This window comes from Lolium perenne, chromosome 1, assembly GCF_019359855.2.
Source record: "Lolium perenne isolate Kyuss_39 chromosome 1, Kyuss_2.0, whole genome shotgun sequence".
Classification (NCBI taxonomy): Eukaryota; Viridiplantae; Streptophyta; class Magnoliopsida; order Poales; family Poaceae; genus Lolium; species Lolium perenne.
The window spans coordinates 133,402,730-133,426,573 of record NC_067244.2 but is presented as its reverse complement, the minus strand read 5'-3'; the positions used below and the strand labels follow the sequence as shown (position 1 = coordinate 133,426,573).

Genomic DNA, 23,844 nt, shown 5'->3' with positions numbered 1-23,844 from the left:
ACAGCAGCGTTGATGAAGATGGCGGTGGTGTTGATGGAGAAGCCTTCCGGGGGCACTTCCCCGTCCCGGCGGCGTGCCGGAACAGAGACTCCTGTCCCCCAGATCTTGGCTTCGCGATGGCGGCGGCTCTGGAAGGTTTCTCGTACCGTGGCTTTTCCGTATCGAGGTTTTAGGTCAGGGACCTTTAAATAGGCGAAGAGGCGGAGTCGGAAGGCTGACGGGGCGATGACACAACAGGGGGGCGCGGCCCAGGCCCTGGCCGCGCCGCCCTATCATCTGGGCCCACCAGGGCTCCCCTCTGGTGGCTCTCGGGTGTTCTGGAAGCTTCATGCAATCCTAAGATGCTGGGCGTTGATTTCGTCCGATTCCGAGAATATTTCCTTACTAGGATTTCTGAAACCAAAAACAAAGCAGAAACAAAGAATCGCTCTTCGGCATCTCGTCAATAGGTTAGTTCCGGAAAACGCATAAATATGACATATAATGTGTATAAAACATGTAGATATCATCAATAATGTGGCATGGAACATAAGAAATTATCGATACGTCGGAGACGTATCAGCCGGCCGACCGGTTTGGGCGCTGAGGAGCCCAGCAGGGCATCCGGTCGGACCGGCCCAGCAACCGGGCGAGGCTGGCGAGCGCACGGAGCGGCAGGTAGGCGTGGGGGCGCGCGGTGCGTGGGCTGCGCGGTGGGCCTCTGAGGCCCGGCCAGCAGGAGGCTGGCCCGACCGGGGAGCCAGCAGCCACGCGGGGCGGCGAAAGGCCCGGCCCGGCCAGGGAGGCCGGTCGGCCGAGCGGTGTCGAGCGGGCGGTCGGTGACCGGACGCTGGGCCGGGTGAGGCGGCAGGCCGGTTGGCTGGCCGGGTGGGCCGGCGTGCGGCCCGGCTGACCGGTCGCCCAACCGGCTGCCCCTCTTTTCTTTTTCTTTTTTTTCTCCTTTTTCCTTTTCCTTTAATAACTAGTGCTCCCGAACTCCGATTCGAATGAAACCAATTTTGTTTGGAAGATAACAACAAATGCTATCCTATAGGAAGTGAAAACTCAAGAGTCTGTAGGAGGGAAATTTATCATGAATATAAAAGGTAGAACCTTATATCATGAATAACCGGTAAAATCACCCAACCGCGAAAACGCAATAGAAGATGCATGCGAACTCCGTTTTCGATGAACTTGGGCTTGTTGTAAAGCTAGCAACAAGCTCAAGAACCTACATAGAAACACAAAGAAGCAATAAGGATATGCAAAGTATGCAAAGGGTTGAGCTCCCTAAGACGATGTGATCAAGTTACCCAACCGAAAGCCCCTCTTAATAGTGCGGCTATCTATCCTATAATCCGGTCTCCCAACATCCACCTTGAGACCGGTAAAAGGAAAACCTAGCAAGGCCATACCTTTGCCTTGCGCATCCCGCTCGATCTTGATGATAACTCTTCAAGCTTCACTCAAGTCGGAATGCCTCATTTGATCAATGTTGCTTTGTGAAGACTCACAAATGCTCCCCCATACACTATGATGGGAAAGCCCAATTGATGCACATCTTCACATGTCCATTAACACCAAATGGACGACAAGATTCAAGCATGTGATCCACTCAAGATGCTCATCTTGAACTTGCCCAACTCAACCTTGTATCTTCTCATACTCACATAAGATAGAGCATGGCTAATATTGAGTTCCACATAAGAACTCATCTTCATTTCTTCTTCTTGATCATATTGCATATATATATATATATATCTTCATACCGATGATCTTGATGCCAATACACAAGGTATACCTTTATCTTCATGGCATCCATACTTGAATCCAATACTTGGAGTACAAGTAGTACCTATGGAGTATTCCTTCATATAAACTCAATGAAATCATTAGTCCATAGGGGTTGTCATTAATTACCAAAACCACACATAGAGGCAATGTACCCTTACACTAGGTAATTATTTTAGTGGTTCAAGTCCAGATTTATCTATCTCAATTCTTCTCTCACAAACTTTATGTCCAAAAACCTTACCTTCTCTTATCATGAAACGACAGTGTTCCAAGTTGAGGACCAACTTTGCTTTCCTACATTCCTACAAAACTTGATCAACATTGTAGAGGCACTTATCGAAAGTATTGTTGTACACAACAAAATCACCCATAAGTACTTCCACAATGTTTTCAACAAAATTTCTCAATAATTTTTAAAACACGTTCTTGGAAAGTTGCAGCAGCATTACGCAAGCCAAAAGGTAGTAATCTATAAGCATAAGCACCATATAGACAAGTAAAAGTTATTTTCCCTTGGTCTTCAGGTTGGATGGGGATTTGGGTATACCCTGAATAACCATCAAGAAAACAAAAATAAGAGCTATTTGAAAGCCTTTCCAAGACTTGCTTCATTAAGGGTGGTGGCTTATGATTCTTTTTAGTATATTTATTCAACTTCCTGAAATCTATGCACATACTATAGCCAGTTATAGTTCTTGTGGGAATAAGACTATTCTCACCATTACTAATGATAGTTATTGCTCCATCTTTTGGTATATAATGTGTAGGACTTACCCACTTGTTGTCCGAAATTTGGTAAATTATACCAGCATCAAGTAAGCGAATGACTTCTTTCCTTATAACTTCTTTTATTTTAGGGTTCTTTCTCTTTTGTAAGGTTTAGCACCATCCTCCATCTCTTTTGAGTTATTATTGAGGGATCTATACCTTTAATATCATTAAGAGAATACCCAAAAAAATTACAATGCTTAATAAGAACATCTAATAAAGCTCTAATTTCCATAGAAGAAAGTTTACTGCTTATTATTACTGGACATTTCTTCTCTTCATCAAAAAATTCATACTTAAGTATATAGGAAGGGGTTTTAGTTCCAATGGTGGTGGGTCCTCGTCTCCCTTCCTTACCAATTCTTCATATTCAGATTTCTGAAGGTCTTCTGCTTCTGCTGTGTTGTTCAAAATATCATCTAGTTCTTTCTTACCTTCATCATTTGGAATTGACTCATCGTTCGTCAAGCTTCTTTCTAGTTCATTCCGAGGAATGTTAAAGTAGATAGAAGCCATGACGAGGGTGCTCCTCGGCAATCCCCACCATGAGGGGCTTAGGGTTGACGGAATCCTGCAGGCTGACACGAGACATCGGATACCAAACAAACGGGGATAGAGATTTACCCAGGTTCGGGGCCCTCGATGAGGTAAAATCCTTACTTTCTGCTTGTCTGATCTTCATTATCGAACATATCGGGTTACAATGGGGTAGCCGAAGGCTATGGTTGTGATCTCGTCGAGAGGCTAAGGTTCTAAGGTCCTGGCTCTTGACTTGCGGCGAAATCTATGTGTTGAAGTTGTGTCCTCCGACAGACCCTCTCCTGGCCCTTATATTGTAGGCCAGGTCTTGAGAGTTCTGTCCGGATTCGACTAGGTTACAAATAGATCTACTCTAATCTTTCCTCGTTTAACGTCTTCTTGCCTTGTTCGTCAAGAATCCTTCTTGGATGAACCTTCTTTACTGGAACTGACGTATGGGCCCACCTTGGTCGTTGGGCAGTCTTCATGGGCCCCTGGTTGGGCCGTAGAAAGTAGCCTAATGTTGGTTACCCAAAGGGTAATGCCCACATCAGTAGTCCTCGAGTGACTGGCCGAAGTAAAGCTTCGGGCAGAGACTATAATTGCCTTCTATCGAATCTCCATAGATGCCGAAAAGACTTGATCCTTTCTCATAATTTTGAAGTCGAAATTTCCTTTTTATCGGGTGCGCGTCCAGCGCTCCCGATGGGAGTAGCCCTCGAGTCTAGGGACGGATGCTTGCAACCATGCGTAGACTCAAGTTGTACTACTCGAAGATTCTGGCGCCGACGTTTTTCTAAATTGTTGTAATCATCCGATATCTTTTTCTGTATCGGGTCCTTTAAAACTTCGAGTGAAGTCATGTAGTATGATAGTACGTAAGGGATAGGAGTAACGTGCCCAGTTTTACTCGATAAATCGATACTAGTTAACTGCCGATGGCAAAACAACGTTACTCTACTCAAAAACCTTCAAGTCCATATTCCTTCGCCTTCAATAATTTTTACGATGAAAGTAATCCCAAATATAAAGACAGATATTTACAACCCTGCGTAAACTCAAATCAAGCAACTCAATGTGTAATTCCTTCGGATGCAACCAACCAAAACACGCCCTATGCTTTGGCCGTGGTGTCTTGCAACCTCGCGACTCACGTGGGCCCCGTGTTCGTCAAGCGGACGAGAGCCGAAACCGGAAGAAGAGGGATAAGCCTTGTGGGAAGGATAAGACCACCACCCCTTCTATCTCCCACCTTCCTTCCTCCTCACCACGCCGCACACGTACGTACACTCTTCTCCCCTCCCCTCTCCTCTCAACCAGCCAGCCGCGCGCCCCGCATTGCCTTGTCATGGTCTCGTCCTGCCTCGCCTCGCCGGCCACCGCGCGCGGCGGCTCTGCTCTCCGACTGCAGCAGCAGCCCAGGGCTTGCCGCGTGACGTGCTTGGCCGCCGACGCGGGGGGTACCGGGAGCCGCGCCAAGGCGGCGGGAGGGTTCGCGTGCGGCTTGCTCGCGGCCTGGGCCGTCGCGTCCGCGCCAGGCCCGGTGATCGCCGCCGGTCAGGTTGGTGCTTTTCTCCGTCTCTATTTGAGGGGAATCCACTTAATTTCTTATCGAATATACGCCTTTGTGAAATGTAGTACCTTCGATCAAATATGTTACTACCTCTTTTATATTAGTAGCCAGTACGAGAATTGCTATGTAAATTTATAAATACTGGGTTTAATCCTCTCCATACAAATGCCAACCTGGAACAACCGTTGGAGGCTGGCTAAATTTAGCTTTGCTTAAAGAGCAGAAAAAAAATGGTGATTTGAATTAACCTTAAGAGGCCTAAACCTAAATTTTAAGCATAAATTACTACAACTACCACAACATGTGATGTGAACTACTGTTCCTTCAAAGAAAAAGTGACGTGAAGTACAGTAGGGAACCTTAAATTTACCAAGACCTTGGTTGTATGTAACATGCATCATAGATCGCAACACTATGCCGGCGGAACTGTGAAAATTGAAATCCAGGCCCTGAAAGTGCAATAAGTGAAATCATCCAGGTCCAAATCTTCCTGATGCCATTTTACCATCCCAACTTGGCCAGTGGACTCGTGACACATTGGATAGCGGACAAGCTCCAGGACTGATTATTTGCAAAAGGCCCCACTGATTTATGATATCCTTCGCCCACTGTCAGAGGTGGCGCCCTCTGGAGCCTAGATGTTCATTTGGTATCCATAGTGAGATGGGAGCTGGGTAGAACTTGGCTGTACACGCTGGTAGTACTGGGTTAACCTGAATCTTTGGTATTGAATACCCTCAGTGCCACCACGCCCACCGTGCAGCGGCGGCTTCAGACGCACCATGTGCACCTCCAAGATGTGTGCCATGGCCGCTGACCACGCCTCATAGATCTTGCCAAGATGGGTCGCAGGTTCACCGGCGGTGCTGGTTGGTCGTACATGAGAAGCACGTCCAATGCTGTCTCCCATGTGAAAAATTGGATGGTAGGCTTGATGTTACCCATCCACTTCCCCCCGGTGACCATCATCAAGATTCAAGACAGTAAGTCAACCCTGTGATGGCAACGCCATGGGCCGCTGCTGCCATGAGAGTATCCTGCCCCTGGGCGACGGTCAGGCGTAGGAGCCAAAGTTTGGGCGAGACGGACACCTCAGCGCACGACCTGGCGGTCAAGGACGACGATGACACCTCGGAATCCGTCTTCCATGGCTCGGGGGTCTGGTTGCTGGAATACGTTGTAGACTCTACAAGGCCACCGCTGTCCTCCCTCTAGTCCAGGGTGTGTCATCGGTCAACTTCACCAGCCACTAAGACCAATGGCTTAGGGGCAGTTCTGAACCTAGATGAGACACTAACTGCACTTCTGGGACCTGGATGATGATCTTCAAGATATATTTTACTTATGGTATATGTTAATTCAGGGTTGCATTTGCATCTAGGAACATACAACTCTGGGGAAGCGGAAAAATACCATCTGTTGTAGAAAACATATCTTGTTGCGTATGTAATCAGATTAACGGACACTTGTGTGCCAATTTTCACTAAAAAGTACGCTATATATGTTAGTCTCTTGTGTATTATGAAGCCACATTTTTTCTAAAACGAACTGTCATTTTCTTTAGAGTGAAGTACAAGGGTGCACTTCATTTTACAATCCTACAAGTATAACCTGAATATGTAAGTTGACAGTTTGGCACTATACTATTATTCTTGAAAATTGCATTCTCTCATCACATCTATTCTTAACTTCCTTTTTCCATGGTGATAGTTTGTCAGAGTAGAAAAACTTTTCTGAGATAACATTATTCCTTTTTTACTTTGGTTGTTAGAGGCTGCCTCCACTATCAACAGATCCAAACAGATGTCAGGCTGCATTTGTTGGGAACACAATCGGTCAGGCAAATGGGGTCTATGACAAGGTGCTTGATCTCCGCTTCTGTGATTTCTCAAATGAGAAAGATAATCTGAAGGGCAAGACTCTGTCTGCAGCTTTGATGTCGGATGCAAAGTTTGATGGCGCTGACATGACAGAAGTTGTCATGTCCAAGGCCTATGCTGTTGGTGCAAGTTTCAAAGGTAATAAAAACAGAACTACACACTTGATTGTTTCTTAAACACACTGCATTTTCATTATTGCATTGCCTCCAAATACTGTACCTTTGCACTGATCATGGATTCATGGCTTCATTGTGTAGTATAGACAGGATGTAAAGGCTTTTGTTACTTATTCACCACAAGTTGCTGTTGCTGTTGCTCCCGACTACTGACCCTTTTAGATCTACCTATGTGTTGATTGTCCTGCAGTATCAGCATAAAGATAATCAGTTCGCTTTCAAATGCTTTCAGGCACGGACTTCACGAATGCAGTGATAGACCGTGCTGTTTTCTCAAAGGCCGACCTTGAAGGTGCAATCTTTAAGAACACCGTCTTGTCAGGATCAACCTTCGAGGATGCTAATTTGAAGGATGTCTCCTTCGAGGACACACTCATTGGCTACATTGACCTTCAGAAGCTATGCAGAAACACCAGCATAAACGAAGACACGAGATTGGAGCTGGGCTGCAGGTGATTCAACCAAGTTCCCACATTCCGACCTAATCAATCATAGCCATGTTTATGGCAGCATCGACAGCGCTCGATAACGATTACTAAGTCAGGCCTGTTTATAGAGCACCAAGATGACAACATCACTACCTTTCCCCCCTTCAATATGTGTATGTACAATCCCCTCTGTATACCGTAAATATTCAGCAATATAAACCACAGTTGGTCTTAATCTGGGCAAACACTACATACCACCAAAGGAAGATTCTCATGCTTCCCATATTTTTCCTTTTATGTATATATATCGTTCACAATTCAGCAAAGCATGCCATCTGATAATGACTGACCTGGATGACGCATGCATGCTTTATTCCAATTTACACATGAAGTTATCAATCACACCCTAGTATACTATGTGCGCCAGCTTGCCAACATTATTTGCCTCCTCCTGCTGGGTTGGCTCGTCCTGTCATGCTCGCGCGCGCACCGTAGTAGTGTAGCATGGCCCCTACAAGGGCCGATGCTACTTACGGACAGTGCGCAATATATTACCTAGATGCACCATCTAAAATGGCCGGTAGCCTCGCCGGGCTCCTGCCGGTGAGGTCGGTCTTTAACTGTCTTTGGCTTAAGATTGCGGCAGCGTTGTTGCGACGATTTGTTTTTCACTCGGGGCCGTTGTTGCTGCCGGAGTCGATGACGCAGGTCTCAACGCCGCCGGTCATCCAGAGGAACCACGCGTAGCTGCTCCGGTGGTGGCTGCTGTCCGGATCCTCGTCGATGGCGCCGGTGAACATGTCCTCTGCGCCGACGAGGTCGCCGCGGGCTTGCCAGAGGAACATGCCGTATCTCCGCATCGCCTCGCCGTCAGGCGGCTCGATGGCCACGGCACGCTTGAAGTAGTCCTCAGCCCTGCAGTGATCATCACCGAGATCGATCGAGACAGGTTAAGAACAGGCATGCGATCAGTTAGGTTCCAGACCATGGGGGCAATGTAGGTATGTACCTGTCGAGATCCTTGTCGAACTCGTAGAGGAGCTGCGCGTAGTTGGAGAGGATGAGCGAGTTGGCCTCTGAGGTGGCGATGATCCGCTCGTACGAGGCCTTGCGCAGCTCGGCGCGGGCGATGTTGATGGCCTCCTGCTCGTCCTCGTCCACGCCCATCGGCGGCATGTTATCGTCGTCGTCGCCATGCTGGATGCCGATCCTGGCCCAGAGCTCCTTCTCCACGTCCAGCCCCACCAGCATTGGCACATCGTCGGCCTCCTCCGCGTCGTCGCAGTGGTCATCGTCCTGGGCGTCGGCGGCACTGGCAACGGGTTCCGTCTTTCTGGCCGACGCCTCGGCCTCCCTGGCCCTCATCCGCTCCATCTCCATCTCCACGGCCGTGCCGAGGCATGACGCGACGAGGCCGAGCAGGCCCACGGCGAGGTCGGGAGACTCGAAGTGCACCTTCTGGAAGACCCAGGCCACGGCGTCCCCGGCACCGCGCGCGGCGCCCGAGGCTCCGCCGACCGCCGCGCCCTGCACCGCCTCCACGGCCGCGGCCAGTGCCGCCACCGCGCACCCGGCCGCGCTCGTCGCCCGCGGCACCCCGCGCGCCGCCGCCATCTTCCTCTTGGCCTGGATCGCGCGCAGCGACGCCGGCACGGCAGCCATCGACGGTAGCGCCGGCTGATGCTGTTCGTCCCTGCCGGACGCCGCGACGCAGAACCGGGCCTTCCTCCGCTCCCCGAACGGCGCGGCAGCTGCCGAGAACGCCATAGACCGGGGGCTCTTGGGCATGCCAACCATGCTCGCCGGCGTCATCCTCGCGACCAGGTAGATGGGCTACGACCGGCGTTTGTTACTACGGATCCAAGAATTAACCTCCCACCAAAAGGGGGTGCGGGATGGAGATCGATCGATGTGCGAGGGTGGAGGTGGACGGCAATGGCGGGGCATATAAAGCGGCCAGGCTAGTCCTGGCCGTTAGCCCCGTGTGCCACGGTGCAGAACCCAAAACCGGCGTGGCCCGCACGCCTCGGCCGGGGGAGGTGTCCGGTTCTCCATGCGTGCCTTGCGCCAGTTCAGCTCTGGTTAATTTCGTCCGAGGAGAGAAAAGTAGCTCCATCGGCCGTGCGGCGCTCTCGGCGCTTTGGCCGCGCCCGCGGCAGCAGCGCGGCCGGCGTGGCCGCTCACCAGCTAGGCGCCACGCCAGAAGGGCGTCCATCCTGGACTGGCGCGCTTTGCCGATGCGTGCAGTGGGAGGGGAGCGAGCTAGCGGCCGGAGTCGGAATAGCCGCGCGCACACAATTTCGAGCCGAGACGAGGAGCGTTTGTTGTTCGCTTCTCCACGTATAGCTTTGCGTGCAGCCATATCTTTGGGTGCGTAGCTATTTGTGGCATGTGCTGCAGCTGAGAAGCACAAAATATCGGGCAGCTTTTCTCGAACTTCATAGTGAAGAAACTACTCAACGTGAGATTCATGGTTATGTTCGCCAGGGGTTTATGTGGTTGAGGGTTTTGGGTACATATGCGGCGTGGAGCGACATCAGACATTACTTACGTGCATTGTATCTTAGGAGCGAAGGTAGATTTCAGTTTTTTGGTTTGAGAAAGCAGCTTCTGTCACAAGCAATAAGGTCGTCCGGTTCAGCCTTTTTTTTTTGTTCCGGTGTTGCAATTTGGAGGCGAATCCTATTTGACGCTTCACGCATTGGTTAGGGTCGCTTCGACCTCGAGTACCTCTCCCCTTCCTAACGATCTGAAATGGGCCGGCCTAAGTTTGCTTTGTTTTTTTTTGGTTTTAGACACCTTCTAGATTCTTCTGTTTAGTTCGATTCTGTGTCTATTTTTTCTGATGTCCTTTTTCTTCGTGTTTTTCTGCTTTTCTGCTTTTCTGTTTTCCATGTTTTTTTCTTTTTGTTTTCACTAGCAAAAGCGTCCGTGCGTTGCACCGGGATAAATAAAAACTAAAACACTATAGCGTTGCACTGGGATAAACAAAACTTAAAGCGATCAAGTAAACTATTTTTGGTGACACTTTTCTTTCTTTTGCCCCCTTTGTCGATGTCGTTTTTAGCTAGATCATCGGGTACCAACACCAGAGCCACCCGCCGCCATCTATAGTTCACCCGCCGTCATCTATAGTTCACCCTACTCTTCGAAGGCTTTCGCCTTTCTCGAGATAGGGGAGTAGAGGACGCAGCAAAAAGCGGATATATCCTTCGAAAGGAATCTGTATATGGATTGACTGAACCAACCCGAGCTGGTAGGGTGTAATTCGATTTTAGGGTCAGATTTGGTCCTCCTTATATATTATATAAAGAGTGGTATAATTTTTTTTTGCCTGGGCGTAACATACGCGACTAAAGCATGTACTAACTTGCATTTTTATGTGTAACAAAAAATTGCACACGATGATACAATCAGGTTCACCACACTCTGCCAAAGGGATGTGCTACACAGACCGCATATCCTCGTGTGCAGTGCTAACTTTTTTTTTCGTTGAAAAGAACAATGCCATTAAAGCTTGAAACTTACATAACGATCCTGATAGAACGAAAATTACAACCATGTCCACAACGATGAACATGAGGAGCCAGTGGCGCGCTGCTGCCACTGCTCCGCGTGAAGCCTTGGATCGCTAGACCCTCCACAGCTGGGAAGTCACCGGACAGTGGATCCGAAGATGCTGCTCCCTGGAACAATGTCACCGCCGTGAAGCTTTGTATCATGTTTCTGCTTCGTTTATACTACCTCCATGTCTTCCTTTTAAACATGCACCATGCAAGATAGCCCACAGTGAACAGTCCCGTTTAATTACGGCCAAGCTCCATCACATAATTCTTCAATCATGCGCGCTGTCAGAAAAATGTTTTAGTACTGTAATGACGTGAGCAACTAAGTGCTCATAACAAAACATGAGGTCTCGGTCTAGAATATAAGAAAAAAGATGGATTAAGATTTTCATGTGTGTTGTAAAAAAAAAAAGATTTTCATGTGTGTTGACGTTCCCTCTCCGGATCACAAATCCCGTCGGAAATCAATTAGCCTAGCCATGGCCGGCAACCGCCGCTCCCTCTCCCTCTCGCCGTCTCTCTCCAGCCAGCCACGCGCACCTAGCCCTGCTGCTCCTCTCTCCGTATTCTCGTCCTGCTCGTCATCCCCTTCTCCAGTGCAACAACGAGTTCGAGATTCTGGTTTCCATCTCTTATGCGGCTTGCACAGTTCCACCGCCTCCGTCGCCAATCGCCGGCTCATCGGTGCTCCTTCTGTCCAATCTCTCTCCCCGGCAGTCGCCCCTACCTTTACTCGCCACACCAGTGTGTGTTTTATTTTGCAATTCCTCCTCCTCCAATTCGGAATTCCCCTACCTTTCCTTACTCTCTCTTTAATTTTGTCCATTCCTCATGCCGCCCAGCTTGCAATTTTCTCTTTTAAATCCTCTCTGACAGTATATTTTAGACCATGCTGCTAGTAGTGGCTTGTTACAACGCAGAAAACTCACGATATAAACATATGTGGGATTTCTTATGCAGGAGCGAGGTGAGACTATACATAGGTTAAGTCATAGCGATAATTCGTTCCGTGAATCGTCCTGGTTCTTTGCTGGTGAATCAGTGATGGCTTGCCCAGCGTGACCCATGAACCACGCCCATAGCGATAGAGCCGAAACCATCGAGGGTATCCGGACTGAATAAAACGAGCCAAACGGTATGATGGCAATATGCAGTACATGGGCGAAAAACATACATACGCCTGCAAACATAACTCTGATATATTGTATTTGGCATACAATTCGCAGCCATACGCATGGTAAAAAAGCTACCGCTTCTAGCATGAATCTCAGCACTGGCCACCACTGATTCATCCTGCAATTGATTCTGTTCCACGCCGGCGATGATGGACAGAGATCGGGTGACATTCACGCTGCGACATGTGCCTTGGCATCCTCTATTCATGACTCATCCAGCGCCTAGCAGACATCCAAAGCAAAAAAAAAAAAAAAAAAAAAACTCCATCCAGCAGATCTGAACCAAATCGAGTTGGGGAAAAGGAGACTCGCCACCACCGTGGAGTCCCCAGCTCGGGGATGAGGCGGCGCACACTCCCCTGCCGCATGAACTACCTCCCCCGAGCAGGCTGAGATTCCTATCTTGCAGGCGACGCGGATTGCGCTTCCCTGCCGCCGCCTCGACCACCTTCCTCGAGTGCGCCGCCGATGCTGGATTCAGTAGAAGCTGAGGTGTGAGGGATGGGGCGGGGCGGAGCGGAGCCAGCGCCCGCGAGCAGCAACGGGCGGATTGCGCGAGGAATCGCTGCAATGGAGCAGGGGCGGATCCGCCTTGGGCGAGGTGTGGGAACTCAAGCGCACCATGGTTGGAGGGACGTGTCAAACTCAAGCCGGCGGGATGAGCTGGGCTACCTCTGGGGCGCGGCAGTGAGTGTACGGTGGCCTTTCCTTGGCAGAGCGTCTCCGGTGGCCTGGGAACGAAGCGGGGAGTCGAGGAGGAAGGTCTGAAAATAAGACTGAACCGGTACCCTCTTCCGTGTCAATCTGCAGTATTATGCGATTTAGTGGGAGGGTAAAACGGTCCAAAAAATATTGTTAACGAACGACCGAGGGAGAAATCCTTTTGCTTTTATTATTAGGTATAGATTTTTTCATTTTTTGGTTACTATTTTTTTTGAAAGAAGATGAACATATTTATATATTTTTTCTGAAGTTTGAACTATTTAAATCTGTTTTTTGAATTTTAAACAATTTTTAAATATGAACCTTTTCAAATTTTGAAATGTGAACATTTCCAAATCTGAATATTTTACGTTTTCGAACAATTTTTATTTTGAATCATTTTTCAAATTTTGAACGTTTTTAGATTTGAACATTTTCAAATTATGAACATTTTTAAATCTGGACTATTTTTACATTTGAACAATTTTATAACTATTTTTTTAAAAGATTAAAGTGCAGAATCCAAACGAAATAGGTGCGAACAAGAAGGAATCTCTAGCGATCTAGAAAGAAGCGTACATTGATCAAGCTCTTACATAGGCCGGCCCACCCGGGATCCACCTGCACGCCGTTGAGCTGGAACGGATGCTATGAAGCGTAGCATAGGAGGGCAATTCCTATACACCAACCAGGTCGGCCGCTACCGCGCGTCGCACACTCTCCGCGCGCGGTATTGCTGATATGGTCGGCCTAGTTCATCTGATATTTTTGTTTTCGCTTTCCTTTTTTTTCTTTTTTTTCCCTTTTCCTTTTTTATTTTCTGTTTCTTTTTTGTTTCTTTTTCTTTTTTGTTTTGTTTATTTTCTGTTTATTTTTATTTTTGTTCAAATTTGGAAATAGTTCAAATTCAGAAAATATTCAAATTTTAAAAACATTCAAATTCGAAAACCGTTCAAATTTGAAAAATGTCCAAATACAAAAATGTTCAAATTATAAAAACGTCTAAATTTGAAATATGTTCAAATATATAAAGCATTCAAATTTGGAAAAATGTTCATAACTAAAAATGTTACATTTTTGGAAAAAATAAATTTTACAAATTTTTAAAAAATGTTCAAATTTAAATTATGTCCATATCCGAAAATGTTCAATTTTTAAAAAAAATCAAAATATGAACAATTTTAAATTTTCGAATCTAAACAGATTTTAAAATTTTGTTCTCCGAAAATATATTTTATAAAAAGTTAGATATTGAAAAAGAAAGATATTAACAGAAAAGAAACATCAAAAAAGAAAAAAGAAAAAACGTACCTACTCTTAATGGGCCACAGCCCAACCAACCGACCTAGTCGCTGGGGTGTGCGATGCCCCGTACACGCCGACCAGGTCGGTATATAGGCGCCCCCAGCATAGGGTGCCCCAATTTGGATGAGATGGTGTGCTGGGAATTTGGCGGGCTTTGGGTTCTTTCCTTTCCTTTTGTGCTCAGAATTTGCCAAGTTCCTTACCAAGCTTCACTCCCCCTCTTTTGCTCGGTGGGCCTGTTGGTTTCGTCGTTGATACGTGATGAGGATATCCCTACCGAACTACTACCTCCGTCATTACAAGATGAAGACGATGCTGCTGTGAAGCTCAAGTCCAATGAAGTCAGGATCGGACCTATTACACCAGGCCGGCGCGAAGGAGGGAGAAGAAGAAGTCCAGGCCGGCGTCACGCCCGACGCCACCATCTGCCATGCCGTCCAACCCGGCGCCACCGGCCCCCGCGCCAGATGACCTGGCGCCTGCCGGATCCCACACCGGAGCCAACCGGGCACTATCCAGGGTGTCTGGCACCCCCGCCCGGTGCCAGCCCGGCGCTTGCCAGCCCGTCCGGCCCCTGGCCCGGTCCACCGGCCCCCACGCCGGCCGTATGGTCAGTCTTGACCAGATCCAGATCTAGGTCGGTTTCTACTCGTTATTTTCTACTCCTGGTCATCCTGACCACGTTTAAGATAAAGGCTAGTTCATAGTTGATTGCTTTGTAACTCTATTGAATATATACACCAATTCGCATCGATCTGGTGTTTGCTACTGAAAGTTTGTTTCATCTGCTGTTTCATTGGAAATTAGATGGTTGCAATTTATCGCTTCGTGGTCGGCGGCTACGTGCACAAGTGTGTGGAGTTGCGAATATCTTGCAGGGTTGAGAACTGTTGCATTGGCGACAGGAATCAATCGAGAGACTTCGTCGGCATCATACAAGTTATCATCCACTTTCACCGTGTATTCTCCGCTGTGTTCATCGTGTGTTCATCACCATCCACCTCGCCTACTGAGAAGATCGGGCAACCCCATGTCATCTTGGTATCAGATTTCAGCATTTCCACGGTAAGCCATCCACAATACACCCCATAGTTGAGTTGTGAGTGTTTCCCTATCTGGAAAAGGCCAAAAATATTAGGGTTAGGGTTGCCATAGCCTTAGCTTGCATCAATTTCGAGTTTTAGTTGTTTTTTGTAGTCTTATTTTTGCGTATCTTTTTCTTCCATATAGTAGATTGTCTAGGGTTTGTGTTTTTGCTATCATCTAGTTGTCGGTTATTGTTGCTCCGAGTCCACATATCATACAGTTTGCTTGTTTCCAACCATAGGCACAGCCTTTCAATATACGTGTGACTAGGAACTTCCCCAAAAGAGACTAGTTTTACTGCTCGACAGGCTGCTCATTAGGGTTTTGGTGCTTTGGAATTTCTATTGGCTGTGTTACAAGGAGTTGAGTCATAAAATAAAATAAAGAGAGAAAATATAAAAGAAGCAAAAAGAGCTACATAGTTGCGTGTGATATAATAATAAAAAAAGAAGTGAAGAGAAAAAATGAAGTGCTAGTAAGATCAAGTGAAGGCCTAGTTTTCTTTTTTGCACCCGTAGTTGATCAATCTTGTGCATGTTCCGTTGAGTTTTGCTAGTGTCTATCGAGTGCATTGCGACATGTTCATCCATATAGTTGCATTGCCACATTTATCGCCTTGTGTGAGTATTATTGATTTTTCTACGGTCAGCTCTAGAGCTTTTTATTGGTGCAAATAGGTAGCCCACCTACAACCCCACATATATCCTGCTTTTCCGTGTGATTGTTCTTATACTCTTGATATTTGCTTTGCTACATCGTGCACTAGTTTGTCAATCCAAGTTGGTAATCAATACTAATTCACTTTGGAGCGGTAGGATTTACCTTTCTTATCAGTTTTGAGTAAGCTGTGATAACCTTAGATTTTTTATTTAGTGCACTAACCTACTAATCATGTCTTTTAGTGATGCTAATGTTGTTGACCAGAAAAACAAGAACGATGCTGATCTTGTTTCTTGGAGGGAGTATGCAGCTCTTCGCAACGATGTGCGACGTGAATTCCGCGAGCAGGGCGAATGACTTAATGATGATATTCAGAAGGTCACCAAGAAGCTTGACACTACTACTGAGACCGCCAATACAATTCAAGTACAAGTGATGGATATTCAACACAACTTTCAAGCGTTGACTCTTGCTATTGATAATCTGACTCAAGAACGACAACAGTCACATCCTGAGGATGAGAACAGTAATCATGGTGACTTTGAAGAAGAACCTGCTGCTGGTGAGCGTGGTGTTGGTCGTGGCATTGGACATGGTGTTCGTGGTTGTGGTTTTGTCCCCATCGGAGCCCGCCGTGTCCCTCCACAACCGCAAGACGATGGGTTGGGTAAGCCAAAATTCTCAATATATACCCAAATTTGAAGGAGGTCCTGATGTTGAAGAGTATCTCACATGGGAGCTCAAGATTGCGAAGTTGTGGCGACTACATGACTATAATAAAGATAGGAAGGTCAAATTTGAAGGAGGTCCTTATGTTGAAGAGTATCTCACATGGGAGCTCAAGATTGAGAAGTTGTGGCGACTACATGACTATACTAAAAGATAGGAAGGTCAAGCTTGCTTCCTTAGAATTTGATGGCTATGCATTACGTTGGTGGGATGGAATTACACGTGCTCGCGAAGAAGATGGAGAGCTGCCTATTCTCACTTGGCGCCAGATGAAGGCGATCATGCAAGCTCGTTTTCTTCCCACTAATTATTTACGATCAATATATGATAAGTTGACCCTCTTGAGACAAGGTACTTTGATGATTGATGCTTATTTCATGGAGATGGAGATGCTTATGCAGCGTGACCGTGTCCCTGAGTCACTTGAGATGACAATGCAGCGTTGTCTACATGGTTTGAAGTATAATATCAAGGGCATTGTTCGTCATCACCGTTACACTACTATGAATGAGCTGCTACATCATGCGAGAGAAGATGAAGCACAGTTAGCGGAAGAGGCGCAAATCAAAGGCCGTGCTACGGGAGCTGGGAGTTACACGCCTCGGGCGCCACCTTCTACGGCGCCGGCGCCATCAACGCGCCCCGCACCGTTTCCTACTTCGTCTAGCAAGCCAGTATCAAATGTGTCCAACACAAAGAAGCCCGAACCTGCTGCAAGTGGAAGTGTTTCTAGCATGTCTATGGCGTGCAACCGTGATATGGCTTGTCATACATGTGGTGGCAAGGGTAACTTCAAGAGAGATTGCAAGGGTCACTACAAGAGGACGATGAGTATGAGACTGAAGATGATGCTGATCCGGATGCTCCAGAAGATGATGAATATGATAGTGATGGTGTAGATGCTTATCCGTCTGAAGCTCACACTGTTGTTGTGTCACATCGTGCTCTTAATGTGTGCTGTCTACTGTTGGCTTCTTTTCCTGTAGACAGTGTTGGGCCTCCAAGAGCAGAGGTTTGTAGAACAGCAGCAAGTTTTCCCTTAAGTGAATCACCCAAGGTTTATCGAACTCAGGGAGGAAGAGGACAAAGATATCCCTCTCAAGCAACCCTGCAATCACGATACAAGAAGTCTCTTGTGTCCCCAACACACCCAATACACTTGTCAGATGTATAGGTGCACTAGTTCGGCGAAGAGATAGTGAAATACAAGTAGTATGAATGTATATGAGTAGTAATAGCAATCTAAATAAAATGTGGCAGCGAGTAAACATGCAGTGGAACAGTAAATAAACGGAGATTCGATGTTCGGAAACAAGGCCTAGGGGTCATACTTTCACTAGTGGACACTCTCAACATTGATCACATAACTGAATAGATAAATGCTACTTTCTCTACACTCTCTTGTTGGATGACAAACACCATTCATTGTGTAGGGCTACAAGAGCACCTCAATGCCGGAGTTAACAAGCTCCACAACATTCGATATTCATATTTAAGTAACCTTAGAGTGCATGATAGACCAACGCAATTATACCGAGTACTAACATAGCATGCACACCGTCACCGACAGGCTATGAAAGGGGGAATAGATCACATCAATACTATCATAGTAATAGTTAACTTCATAATCTACAAGAGATTACAATCATAACCTATGCCAAGTACTACATGATGCACACACTGTCAACATTACATCATGGAGGAGGAATAGACTATTTTAATAACATCACTAGAGTAGCACATAGATTAATAGTTAATAGTGATACAAAGCTCATCATATGGATCTCAATCATGTAAGGCAGCTCATGAGATCATTGTATTGAAGTACATGGGAGAGAGATTAACCACATAGCTACCGGTACAGCCCTTAGCCCCGGGGGACAACTACTCCCTCCTCATCATGGGAGACAGCGGCGGTGATGGAGATGGCGGTGGTGTCGATGGAGATGCCTTCCGGGGGCACTTCCCCGTCCCGGCGGCTTGCCGGAACAGGGACTTCTGTCCCCCAGATCTTGGCTTCGCGATGGCGGCGGCTCTGGAAGGTTTCTCGTACCGTGGCTTATTCGTATCGAAGATTTAGGTCAGGGAGGCTTAAATAGGCGAAGAGTCGGAGTCGGAAGGGCCACGGTGGCTCCACACACCAGGGGGGCGCGCCCCCCCTCTGGCCACACCGCCACCACGTGTGGGGCCCACCAGGCTCTCCTCTGGCCCCTCTTCGGTGCTCTGGAAGCTTCCTTGAAATATAAGATACTGGGCGTTGATTTCGTCCAATTCCGAGAATATTTCCTTACTAGGATTTCTGAAACCAAAAACAACAGAAAACAGGAACTGGCACTTCGGCATCTTGTTAATAGGTTAGTTCCGGAAAATGCATCAAAACGATATAAAGTGAGAACAAAACATGTAGGTATTGTCATAAAACAAGCATGTAACATCAGAAATTATAGATACGTTGGAGACGTATCAGCATCCCCAAGCTTAGTTCCTACTCGTCCTCGAGTAGGTAAACGATAACAAAGATAATTTCTGTAGTGACATGCTACCAACATAATCTTGATCCAATAATGATGTAAAGCATATGAACTGAGATCAAATCACTCAAAGCAAATGTCTATATTGATATAAGAGATGATAATGCAAGAGTTAAACAAGCTAGAAGTTTTCATGAACTATTGCTTTAAAGACATGAAACCGTACAAAGTTCATTAAAGATGTGTTAAGTATTCAGCGTAGAAGTTCTATCCTTCATTCCAAGCACCAAGTAAATTTTCACAACATAATAAGGATTCAGTCAAGTAAACATAAACATGAACGTCATGAATCAACTGTTTCGAAGTCTACTCAACCGGTGAGCGCAAGCATTTGGTATTAGCACCAGGATGTTATGGCATAAAGAACGTTAATGGGGGTTTGGAAGGCCAAATGGAAGAAAGTCTTACAAAGCTATAAGTGATTATTAGACAAGAGGAAGTCTTATAATCGAAGCTATGCAAGGAGTAGTGAATGCCATGCAACGGATGCACATAGAGCTATATGTATATGAAAGCTCTCCAATGGAACTAGTGGGGGTGCATCCAACTTGGTTGCTCACGAAGACCTAGAGCACTTTTGAGGAAGCTCATCATTGGAATATACAACCCAAGTTCTATAGTGTAAATTCCCCACATAGTTATACTAATAAAACATGAAAACTCTCTCATATGGAATATAGGTGCTAAACATGAGCACAAATGATGACTATGAACACTGCAGGTGCTAAAACATGAGCACAAGTGTGGATAAAAGATAGTAATGCTGCCCCCTTTTTTCTTTCTCTCTTTCTTTTTTTTCTTTTTCTTTTTCTTTTCTATTTTTTTTCTTTCTTTTCTTTTTCTCTTTTTTATGGCCTCCATGGCTCTTTTCACTTTTAGGGGCAACATCCTAATATGACAACACACTTTTTGGTACAAATAACTCATAATGAATAAAACATGATGTATAAAACTGTATGCCTCTGCCAGTGTAGCAGGATGTGCAATGATCTAGCGTAACATGGGTAAACCACACATCAGCTGTATAGAATCATGCAAAGCAATATATAAATAATAAATGACAACATGTGATGTAAAATGGAAGTTGCATGGCAATATATCTCGGAACAGCTATGGAAATGCTGTGGTAGGTAGGTATGGTGGCTTTTTTGAGGAGATGTATGGCTTATGTGTAGGAGGACAAGAGAAAGTCCTCCCACGGGTTTGGATGTACTGAGGAAGTATGCACAATCCTCAATGTGAGCAAAAGGCAATGCACAGTACCGAAGAGGCTAGCAAATTTGGATGGTGGAAGTGCCAAAAACCGTAGCTTAACATTAGTCAAAAAGAACTCACAAGCTTATTGCAAACAACTAGCAGGTTCATCATTAAGAGCATGATTAAAATTTACTCCAAGGAGGGCCGTTCACGGTGGCACAAGTACCCCGCTAGCTCCCTCGACCTTCAGCACAACTTAGTTATTGTAGGGATTCGTTGCATAGAAAACAAAAAATTTCGTACCGCGAGAACGCAATCCAAGCCAAGATGCAATCTAGAAGACGGGAGCAACGAGGGGATGATCGAGACTCACCCTTGAAGATTTCCAAAGCCTATAAGAGTAGGCTCTTATTGCTGCGGTAGACGATCACTTGCCGCTTGCAAAAGCGCGTAGAAGATCTTGATCACGGTGCCACGATCGGGCAGCACCTCCGTACTCGGTCACACGTTCGGTGTTGATGAAGACGACGTCCTTCTCCCCGTTCCAGCGGGCAGCGGAAGTAGTAGCTCCTCCTTGAATCCGGCAGCACGACGGCGTGGTGGCGGTGGCGATGGAGAACTCCGGCGGAGCTTCGCTAAGCGTGCGGGAGAGGTGGAGGAGAGAGGGGGCGGCTAGGGTTTGGGAGAGGGGTGGCCGGCCACTATGGGGTGCGGCCTCCTTGAGGGCTTGTGGTGGCCGTCCCCCTCCCCTTGGCCCCTCATTATATAGGTGGAACCCCCAAGTGTTGGACTACAAGTCTTCGAATAAGACCCCAACCCAAAACCTTCCATGTAGTAGGGAAACCTACCCAAGGTGGGACTCCCACCCAAGTGGGATTCCCACCCTTCCATGAGGGGGGGTGGCCGGCCACCTAGGTGGAGTCCACCTTGGACTCCCCCCTCTAGGGTTGGCCGGCCATGGGAGGTGGAGTCCCTTCGGGACTCCGCCTTCCAAATTGATTTCTTCCGGACTTTTCTAGAATCTTCTAGAACCTTCCATAAAATCTTCCGGATCATTTTAAAACTTATAAAATGACTTCCTATATATGAATCTTATTCTACGGACCATTCCGGAACTCCTCGTGATGTCCGGGATCCCATCCGAGACTTCGAACAATACTTCGAACTCCATTCCATATTCAAGTTCTACCATTTCAACATCAAACCTTAAGTGTGTCACCCTACGGTTCGCGAACTATGTGGACATGGTTGAGTACTCTCTCCGACCAATAACCAATAGCGGGATCTGGAGATCCATAATGGCTCCCACATATTCAACGATGACTTTAGTGATCGAATGAACCATTCACATACGATACCAATTCCCTTTGTCACGCGATATTTTACTTGTCCGAGGTTTGATCATCGGTATCACTCTATACCTTGTTCAACCTCGTCTCCTGACAAGTACTCTTTACTCGTACCGTGGTATGTGGTCTCTTATGAACTTATTCATATGCTTGCAAGACATTAGACGACATTCCACCGAGAGGGCCCAGAGTATATCTATCCGTCATCGGGATGGACAAATCCCACTGTTGATCCATATGCCTCAACTCATACTTTCCGGATACTTAATCCCACCTTTATAACCACCCATTTATGCAGTGGCGTTTGATGTAATCAAAGTACCTTTCCGGTATAAGTGATTTACATGATCTCATGGTCATAAGGACTAGGTAACTATGTATCGAAAGCTTATAGCAAATAACTTAATGACGTGATCTTATGCTACGCTTAATTGGGTGTGTCCATTACATCATTCATATAATGATATAACCTTGTTATTAATAACATCCAATGTTCATGATCACGAAACCATGATCATCTATTAATCAACAAGCTAGTTATACAAGAGGCTTACTAGGTGAAAGGACACGGATGTCGCCTAGAGGGGGGATGAATAGGCGATTTAAAACTTTTACGAGATGGGCTTAACAAATGCGGAATAAAACTAGCGTTTACTTTGTCAAGCCCAAAGCCTATAAACTATGGTTCACCTATGTGCACCAACAACTTATTCTAAGCAATGGTTCACCTATGTGTACCAACAACTTATGCTAAGCAAGACAAGCAACTTATGTGATAGCACGATATATATATATAACTTCAAGCACGATGGCTATCACAAAGTAAAGTGCATAAGTAAAGAGCTCGGGTATAGGAATAACCGAAGTGACGCGGAGACAACGATGTAGCCCGAAGTTCACACTCTTGCGAGTGCTACTCTCCGTTGGAGCGGTGTGGAGGACAAGTCACTCCAAATGCACGAGGGCCACCGTATTCTCCTCGAGAATTCCCACCAAAAGGGATGTCCTCGATCCACTATGGGACCTTAGGAAGGTCACCGAACCCGCACAAAGCTTGGGGCTATCTCCACAACTTAATTGGAGGCTCCCAACAAATTGCCACAAAGGCCTTGCCCTTGAAGATTCTCCATAACTTAATTGGAGTCCCCAAGAACACCACAAAGATGCCACAAAGGCCTTGCCCTTGAAGATTCTCCACAACTTAATTGGAGTCCCCAAGAACACCACAAAGATGCCACAAAGGCCTTGCCCTTGAAGATTCTCCACAACTTAATTGGAGTCCCCAAGAACACCACTAAGATGCCACAAAGGCCTAGAATCCGTCTAGGGTTCCAAGAACCCAAGAGTAACAACCTTCTTACTTTCACCTCCACGAATCACCGTGGAGAACTCAAACCGATGCACCAAATGCAATGGCAAGAACACCACAAAGATGCTCAAGTCCTTCTCTCTCAAATTCCAACAAAGCTACAAAAGCTATTGGGGGAATAAGAGAGGAAGAACAAATAAGAGGAGGAACACCAAATTTCTCCAAGATCTAGATCTAGTGGATTCCCCTCACAAAGAGAGGGATTTGATTGGTAGGAATGTAGATCTGGATCTCCTCTTCCTTTTCCCTCAAAAAGATTCAAGAAGCATAGGAGGAGTAGAGGGAAAGGGAAGCTCTCAAGGTCAACAATGGTGGAGAGCACAAAGGGGAAGAGGTAGCTACCCAAGGAGGAAGAAGGGGGGCTTAAATACCCCCTCCCATCGAAATATGACCGTTTGGGTCAGCTCAGGCCGGATTTTCCGGGCCGGATATTTGCAAAATATCCGGGCCCCGAAAAACGGCTAAGGACATGAGAAAACTGCTCTCAGGATGGGGGCCGGACATTTGGCCGGATATTTGCCCGGATTTGTCCAAAAACCGGATTTTTTCGGGGGGCCGGATTATCCGCCCCAAACTTGGGCCGGAATATCCGCCCCCCTGAAAACTGGCAGAAACATCAAACTGAAACGGGCATAACTTTAGCATCCGGACTCCGATTTTGATGATCTTGGGCTTGTTTTAAAGCTAGGAACAAGCTCTACAAGATCATGCAGGAAACCATCATAGTCCAACAAGGGAGGATAGAAACAAATGATGAAAGGTTTGACCTATCTAAAAAAGACATACCGGTAAAACCTCCAATCTTGAAAATGCAACAAGTTGCCCGTGCAAAAACCATTCTTGATGAACTAGAGCTTGTCATGAGAATAAGCACAAGCTCTAAATCATCACATGGATAAGATCCAAATAATAACCAAGAAAGATGATGCAAGGATGCAAAGGTTTGAGCTCTCTCCGAACGATACGATCGAGTTACTCACTCGAGAGCCCTCTTGATAGTACGGCAACTAAACTATAAACCGGTCTCCAACTACACTATGAGACCGGTGAGAAAGAAA

The 23,844-nt window shown here is 46.5% G+C and overlaps 2 protein-coding genes across 2 annotated transcripts; one reads left to right on the top strand and one right to left on the bottom strand.

Moving 5' to 3' along the window:
* The first annotated feature begins 4,296 nt into the window (after positions 1 to 4,296).
* On the top strand, positions 4,297 to 7,352 carry LOC127302797 (thylakoid lumenal 17.4 kDa protein, chloroplastic). The gene is made up of 3 exons (XM_051333422.2): positions 4,297 to 4,621; positions 6,405 to 6,651; positions 6,922 to 7,352. The coding sequence occupies exons 1-3, from the start codon at positions 4,409 to 4,411 to the stop codon at positions 7,143 to 7,145; spliced, it is 684 nt and encodes a 227-aa protein (XP_051189382.1). The 5' UTR covers positions 4,297 to 4,408; the 3' UTR covers positions 7,146 to 7,352.
* A 17-nt stretch (positions 7,353 to 7,369) lies between these two features.
* On the bottom strand, positions 7,370 to 9,134 carry LOC127302791 (uncharacterized). The gene is made up of 2 exons (XM_051333416.2): positions 8,127 to 9,134; positions 7,370 to 8,032 (listed from the first exon to the last, which is right to left on the bottom strand). The coding sequence occupies exons 1-2, from the start codon at positions 8,927 to 8,929 to the stop codon at positions 7,786 to 7,788; spliced, it is 1,050 nt and encodes a 349-aa protein (XP_051189376.1). The 5' UTR covers positions 8,930 to 9,134; the 3' UTR covers positions 7,370 to 7,785.
* Positions 9,135 to 23,844: the final 14,710 nt, after the last annotated feature.

What these genes read in the sequence shown, in the direction of transcription:
- LOC127302791 (XM_051333416.2), bottom strand. Translation starts at nt 8,929, where the DNA reads ATGACGCCGGCGAGCATGGTTGGCATGCCCAAGAGCCCCCGGTCTATG. An exon ending in TTCGACAAGGATCTCGACAG is followed by an intron (nt 8,033 to 8,126) that starts GTACATACCTAC and finishes TGATCACTGCAG; the next exon opens with GGCTGAGGACTACTTCAAGC.
- LOC127302797 (XM_051333422.2), top strand. Translation starts at nt 4,409, where the DNA reads ATGGTCTCGTCCTGCCTCGCCTCGCCGGCCACCGCGCGCGGCGGCTCT. An exon ending in CGGTGATCGCCGCCGGTCAG is followed by an intron (nt 4,622 to 6,404) that starts GTTGGTGCTTTT and finishes TTTGGTTGTTAG; the next exon opens with AGGCTGCCTCCACTATCAAC. An exon ending in TGTTGGTGCAAGTTTCAAAG is followed by an intron (nt 6,652 to 6,921) that starts GTAATAAAAACA and finishes AAATGCTTTCAG; the next exon opens with GCACGGACTTCACGAATGCA.